This window comes from Macrobrachium nipponense, chromosome 2 (genome assembly GCF_015104395.2).
Source record: "Macrobrachium nipponense isolate FS-2020 chromosome 2, ASM1510439v2, whole genome shotgun sequence".
Taxonomy (NCBI): Eukaryota; Metazoa; Arthropoda; class Malacostraca; order Decapoda; family Palaemonidae; genus Macrobrachium; species Macrobrachium nipponense.
The window spans coordinates 127,772,559-127,780,058 of NC_087201.1; the positions used below are offsets into that span (position 1 = coordinate 127,772,559).

Sequence of the window (7,500 nt, forward strand, 5' to 3'; positions counted from 1 at the left end):
TTCTCTTCTTTTTTTTTTAGTAGTAGATCCAGAAACACGACTCTAATTTTGTAATGTTCTTCCTTTGTATATGTAAGAGTACCGGCGTATTTTGTTGCTCAGGGATGTATGCAGAATTATAATCGGTGAATGTTGTCATTCAGGGGTTATTTTTTTATTCTTTTATTCCGATATCTGATTAACATCACTTGTCAGTTTAATCTTCGACTTTATATTCACCCTTCACTTATCTCCATTTACTTAGTTGTCTTTCATTTTTTTTGTCACTTATCTCCATATGTGTCGTTGTCATTCATTTTTTTTTTATATTGTTTGCCAGCCATGTTTCGCTCTTTTTAAATGAGTGGAGGAATTTTCAAACGCTTTCTTAAGTAAGTATGTTTATTTCTCTTATAACTTTACCGTTGGTTATCTCTTCTTCTTGTTTATCATTTCATTAAATTCTTATGGATTAAAGTACTATTCTTATTAACCAGTTTGTTTTGAACAAAAAGTGTTCATAAGGTATCATTATTCATTATTTGTTCGTTCTTGAAACATACTAAATACACGCTAATGTACATTATGTCAATAATGCGTCGGAGGTAAGTGTTGGCAAAGTTAAGCTTTTCCTTAGCAGCTTAAAATTAATTGTAAATATAATTCTTTCTTACTCGCTTCATTTTAGCTTGAGCATGAAAATAAATTTTGCTTTTTTTATTCTACGAATATAATGCATTTTTTATTGTTCGTTTACTTTTTCCATGAGTTGGTTTTGTTTTCATACAGTTAAGCTGAAAAATGTTCCTTTATCGCGTTTTGAGTCTTTTGATATTTTGAATAATTAGGAATATTTTACGAAGAACATCATAAATCATAGAAGCAAAAATTGCTGTGCTTTTCATGGCGTCTGCTGTTTTTATTTTCAGCATCCGTTACTGATGTCACAGTGACTCGTTTCATAAATGATATTAAATCATGCTTTTTACTTCACTATGTCGTTACAGTAGGTGTGCCCTGAATACATGGCCAAAAACGAACATTTTTATGTCGGGGTAACTCTCTTTTTATATTTATATCTTTCATTAAATAAAATGAAACTATTTTGAGGGTTAGTACTGAAAAGGAGAAAAATGCATTTGTGAATAAAACACATTTTAGCATTTTCTCTGTGTGACATTTTAGAAAATGGGACAAATACAGTATATGCTATGTGTTTTTCGTTTTAGTTTGATTTGTTGTATCACTTATTATGTTCATTTATTTTAGGAACATGGATATGTTGTAAATCCTTATAATTCCTTTTCAAATATAAAACTAAGTTGAGTTTTTTATGTTTTGCAGGGAGCAGTTCTACGACAGGTAAGATTCTTTTATTTTTCGTCGTTAGGTTAACATAATATAGGTTTGTAAGAATATACACACGTATATTTAAATATATATGTAGTAGACAAGTAAACTTTGGGCATACGTAAGCACAAGCGCGTTACTTAGTGAATGGTAAAAATGTCCAACCTTTAGCTAAGGGTGGAGATTTGTTATGCATGAAGAATGCATAATATCTTTTTTGAGGATTATTGATTTAGATTGCATAGCAAATAGAAAGTTAGTACACAAACTAACGCGAAATGAATAGCTCTCTAGCTATTGTATCTTCTTGTAGTTATTGAGTTTGTTACCTGAAACCTGTGTACCCCTTTGACCATTCATGTACATCACCTTGCAAGATAGTTTGCAGAATTAAAAGATACTGTTTCTTTTTTGCAAAGACTATAATCTTGGTAGACCCCCGAACCTCCCTGCCAAACATAGGAGTACTAAGTTGTTCTTCAATTCTTTGCGTTATTCTTCGTATTATTATAAAATGTTTTTAACTCCTTTCGTGTTGTTTACGGTCATTCTGTTTTGAAGTTGTTCCCTTTCGTTTAACATTTTAATTGTTAAGTCTTATTTATCTTGCATGCTAACCTCTCTGCTTGGTTTTCCCTCAATAAGCTTTGAGAGTCCGTATCTAGAACAATGTTGTGATTTGGTGTGTCATGAGGGGGAATGCAGTCTTCCCTCGTGTTTTATCTGATTGCTTCCCTGGATTTACATTGTATGTAGGCGGTGCCTTTCACTTATAAATGTGTTTATAGTTTGTTGCGCCATTTATCGTACCCGTATGTATATCTTTAAGCATGTTAATGTATGTGTTATCATTAATACATATGTTGCCTTTTCAATACGCGTGTGCTTGTGTTTACACATATCAATATTTGTGTGATATTTCTCATACCCATATAATTGTTAGCATATATTAACATGTTTGAAGCATTTCTCGTCATGGTATGTTTTTACATATTTTAATAGGTATTTGTGCATACCCTTTAATAAAAATATTGAAACGTGCATGAATCGTTAATAAAAGAAAGACGTCGAAGAAATTCTGACCAACAGCTACGAATTAAGTGTAAGTATATATACTTTCAAGGAGGTTTTGTTAAGGACCTAAACAAGTTGATTTGATTATCACTTACGCATAAATTGAACTGGTTTTGACTTATGACCAGACAAAAGATAATAGAAACCCCGGAAATGGTGTTGACAAGAATTGTGGAAGACGCAAGACGATCGACTGGGAGCGTAATATCAAGAAACCCATAATATTAGTAATTGTCTAAAATCATTCATGTCGTCCATCTTCGTGAATATTTTCGAACTCATAGTTTTAGAAATTGTGTAATTATCATTGTTTAAAATATTTTGAGTAAGATTACTCTGATTGACAATAATTGTGTAAATGCTTGCGTAGTTCAGAGTTGCTATCTACTTACAGCGCTGGAGCCGAACATATCACTGGAAATCATTACCTCTTCGTATGGTTATGTACACACTGCTGTTTTTTAATTACAGAATTACCAGTAAATTAACAGGTGAATATTAATATTGTTAAAAAGTCGGACTTCTCGACATTGTTGAAATTTTTTAATCATATTTTCCAAGGCTATCAAAAATATTGGCATTGTATGTTTGTGTTTATATCACACCGTAAAATCAGATTACAGTGAAAAGAGAAAGATGTCTGTTTGAATCCAGCCATAGGAAACAGAAAATCAGTATATCAAGATTAAAATTTTTATCCGTTTGTCAGAAACAAATGGTTCTACAAATACGGTGAAGTTTTACTGAGATGCAGAAAGGAATTTCCGAAGGGCAGGTGTTTTAGGACTGAGGGGTCAGTCAGATTGCAGTAAAGTTTGAAAAGTGTATGAGTAGGTTCCAAGAAAATATTGTTTCATTTATTATAATTATAAGGTAACTCAAGCAAGTACAAATGGGATGTACTCTAGTATATGTGTGCGTGTTGTATGCATGTGTGTGTGTATATATATATATATATATATATCTATATATATTATATATATTATATATATATTTATAATATATATTTGCTGGAATTCATACCATTGGTATACATTTTGAAGTCACCTTACTCATTATGAATAATATACACATACACACGCACACACCAAATACACACAAACACACACACATATATATATATATATATATATATATATATATATATATATATATATATATATATATATATATATATATATATATATATATATATATATATATATATATATATATATATATATATATATATATATATATGCGCTACTTAGATGCTTTATGAAGATACGAAACTATAATTATTTTGTTACCGACCTGGTGTTATACATTGTGTTTGAGACGATTTTTTTTTTTTCGGGTATCCAAAAATTCTAAGGTAATATTTACAAGGACATCATTCCTCAGGTACTCGGTCAGTAATCAGATATTAACTACAAGTTAATCAAAATTTACTCTTACCCAAGAAGCCGGCCGAAAGAATGAAATAATAAATTCAAATTCAGTTATACTTGGATGCTAGCAGGAAAAAAAAATCTTTTTTGCCATTAAAAATTGAGCTACCTCAGGTTTAACTGTGTACCACAGCATTTACCATAAAGTAGAAACTCCCTAGATCCGGGCATATATTATGTATGTCTTGCAATGGTTCTTCCATGGGCATCAGCCTTCCTCATTTTAATGCAGTGACAACGGTAGTATAAACATGGATGCATTACAAAAAAGAAGACAAATGACTTCATTCAAAGGCCATAGAAGATGGATCATGCAGAAACGCTGTACTTATCCTTGAAACTTTGCCCAGCGCACTAAAGTCTTTACAAAAACCTTCCCAGCATGTATAGTTTCAACCATTATTTACAGTTTTTATACTGTCAGAACAACTACGTATGTTGAAGATTGCTCTCATTTCAGTTGCAGTGGCGATACATAATTAATTAACAGCCATTATTCCCGGCAAACAAATTTTCAGAAAAGTTTCAAATATCTATACTTAAGTTTAATTTGAACGAGAATTTTATTTCTGCAAGATTGCAAACACAAGCTGACGATATTAAAACAATAGTTAACCGTCACTCAATGCCTCGTTCATGCCTATAACTATTTTTAAGTAATAAATGAATATAACCAAGGTATATTTATTTATTTTTAACTTATTTCTGAAAATCTGTCGTTTTATGTTATAATGGATCTGAAGAAACATAAATAATGTAGTGTCCGTAAATAACATTTGTGAAACCTTGGTTCTTTGGGTGGCCTGGAATGGATCACCACCGAGAATTTGTGATTTCACGGTACACCTTTCGCGATCGTCCTGTGAAAATTGCTTGGATATTCATACAAAAGGTTTTTCCGAGTGGATGTTCAGGCGACGTCCACTTTTTGGTTCTGAGTAATGCCTCCCTTATGCAGCTTTTGAGAAAGTTTAAGGAATCTAGTAGAGTAAAGGTTTTGCGTCGTTTCAAAATTATTTTTAGCTACTTGTCAACGTTACTATAGATGTTAGCCTATATTATTTTTTGCTGAAGATAATACATAATTTTTACTTATTTATTTTTAAATTCCGAATGATTTTTACGGTTAGTAACATATTTTGTTATTTTGATTGTATGCAGTATATTTTACTTAGCTAATAATCTCCACATAGGAAGAAATGTTGGAATTAGCCAATAAATTAGTTTAGCCAGAATTTCCTTTCATTGACTGTACCGATGCTAATTTTAAACACCAAACAGAAGAGGAACTAATCAGCATATATAAGCTTCTTAATTTTTCATTATGAAACTCCGGAACAGAAGCTGGAAACTCATCATGATAACATCATTAGAATCACCTAACAATCATTCTTTGTCTTCAAGACAGTCATTGTTGTCGACACAATGAAATCCAGCCTTTGGAATCTAATGAAGCCCTCTGATAAAATCCAGCTAAACTGTGATTCCAGAGGAATTGAATTAGAAGAAAAGACCATGTAGTACATTATGAAACGAATAGTTTGAAATTTGCTTCTGGAGGTTGATGTACGCTATCCTCAAATAAGAAACCTTTTTTTGAAAGAATTGGAAATGTTAAATGCAATGATTTCCAAATAAAACACAGATATAATAACTCTCTTGTGAAACAATGATTGAGGCTTGAGCATTATATATATATATATATATATATATATATATATATATATATATATATATATATATATATATATATATATGTGTGTGTGTGTGTGTGTGTGTGTGTAACCCCAGGCATCACCTAAGGGTAAATCTCCCACTGTAGTATATTTCGCTAATGAAACTCCTCCTGTCATTCACTGCTTGATAAGGATGGACGAGAGTCCACCTAAATAAAGTCCTTAGCTTTAAACCTGAGTGTTTTTATGGGCCTTTTATACTTTATATATAAATATCCATATTTTCCTCGTATTTTATTTGATGAGGAAAGAAGAACATCTAACTTCATAAGAATTTCTTATAGTAAAGAGAAACATAACCACAAAAAATCATTAGTAAAGTATGTACAAGTGACACATCTCGGCAAGTAATGCTCTGCACCAGCCAGAGGGTACAAAAAAGGAATGCGGATGAATCATAAGCTATATTTATGAACAAAACGTCCGTCGTGACCGTCTGTATCATTATGCTCACAACCGTATAAGCAGAGCAGAAAAAAAACAAATACACATATGTAACAGAAAATCACCGACACGCACACAGACATATACTATATATATGTGTGTATATATATATATATATATATATATATATATATATATATATATATTGTGTGTGTGTTTTGTGTACAAAAAAATGAACACTCAAAGTTTCACGTGCCAAAGAAATTTTGTTTATACTATGCAAACGTGGTCATTGTACGCAAATTGGTAATATGGTAACCTTTTGCGTATGGGCAGGAATATTTTGTTTTTATGAGGAATGAAATTATGTCCCTGTGTTTGTTAGTGTGTATGTATTACATTCCTGTGAAAAAAACAGAATTTTGTTACAATAAGTGACCTATTCAAAAGAGCTATGGTTAACGCCTAAGTATTATAAAACCATTTTTAGGGTGAATGTTTGTTATCTGATGAGTCTCCTTCATTATATCTGCATAGTTTTATCCTTTTTATTACAGTAAGCTATTTTCTCCAGGAAGAAATGAGGTTTAAGAATCTATTTCTATTATTGAGGTGCGCATAAAAACTAATGTTTATTAGTCCTTTGTTATCCAGTTCCCCAATATTAATTATTAGCTGTATCATCATAATTCTCTAAGATTGAAAATACATTTGAGTTCCCTCAACCCTAAAAGAATTAGCAATTTTTACTGGCGACTGGTCATTAATCTTTTAGAGTGTTTATTTTATTATTTTTCTCTCGTGATTGCTACATGTGTATATTCATTACGTTCAAAATTGGGAAAAAAATGTCCAAGTACCATTTATTTTAAAAATGTGATTATTATCTTTTTATCAAGTTTCCCCTCCCCCCTGTAATGCAACATTAATTTTCGGTAATTCAGTGGGGCAAAAATGATCCTCACCCGACGAAAAAGAAAGACCCTCCAATGATCACTTTGTTATCACCTGAGTATTTGTTCTCTCCGCACCGTCGTGATTGCCATTATTCGAAGTGCTCGAATTTAATTATTCTTTATTTTCGTGCAGCGAATTTTTCCGCTAATTGTTTAATTAGAGCGGCTCGAGTGTTCGTATTTCATCCGTTGCATTTCACCGCAATTTTCTATCGCTTCAGAATGGCGAAATCGTCCAGGTTGAATTGCAAAAGCCGTGATTTGTAGAGTTTGATTGCGAGGGTGATCCCCTAACGCCTGATTTCCCAATAACAGTTTCGGAAGAGAAGAAAGAGATTGCAAGAATTGAAGGCAAGCCCTCCTAATCGGATAAAAATCTATCGGACGCATCTTCATCCCTTCAGCCTTCATTCGTGGTAACAACGTTATTATGGGTTAACCATCATCAAAAATTAAACTACCTCTGCTTACAATAACTTGTGGGATCACGTAATTTTCTTTCTGTACACACACACACACACACACACACACACACACACACATATATATATATATATATATATATATATATATATATATATATATATGTGT

The 7,500-nt window shown here is 31.8% G+C and overlaps 1 protein-coding gene across 9 annotated transcripts in view; it reads left to right on the forward strand.

Moving 5' to 3' along the window:
- LOC135220978 (RNA-binding protein Raly-like) overlaps positions 1–7,500 on the forward strand; it is a 703,239-nt gene that overhangs the window by 644,699 nt on the left and 51,040 nt on the right. For 8 of the 9 annotated variants that reach the window (XM_064258664.1, XM_064258669.1, XM_064258667.1 and 5 more), the window contains one exon: positions 1,324–1,341. The exons of the other annotated variant lie outside the window; for it this stretch is intronic. In XM_064258664.1, coding sequence (XP_064114734.1) covers positions 1,324–1,341 — 18 coding nt within the window. The remainder of the gene's footprint in view (positions 1–1,323; positions 1,342–7,500) is intronic. 9 annotated transcript variants of the gene reach the window in all.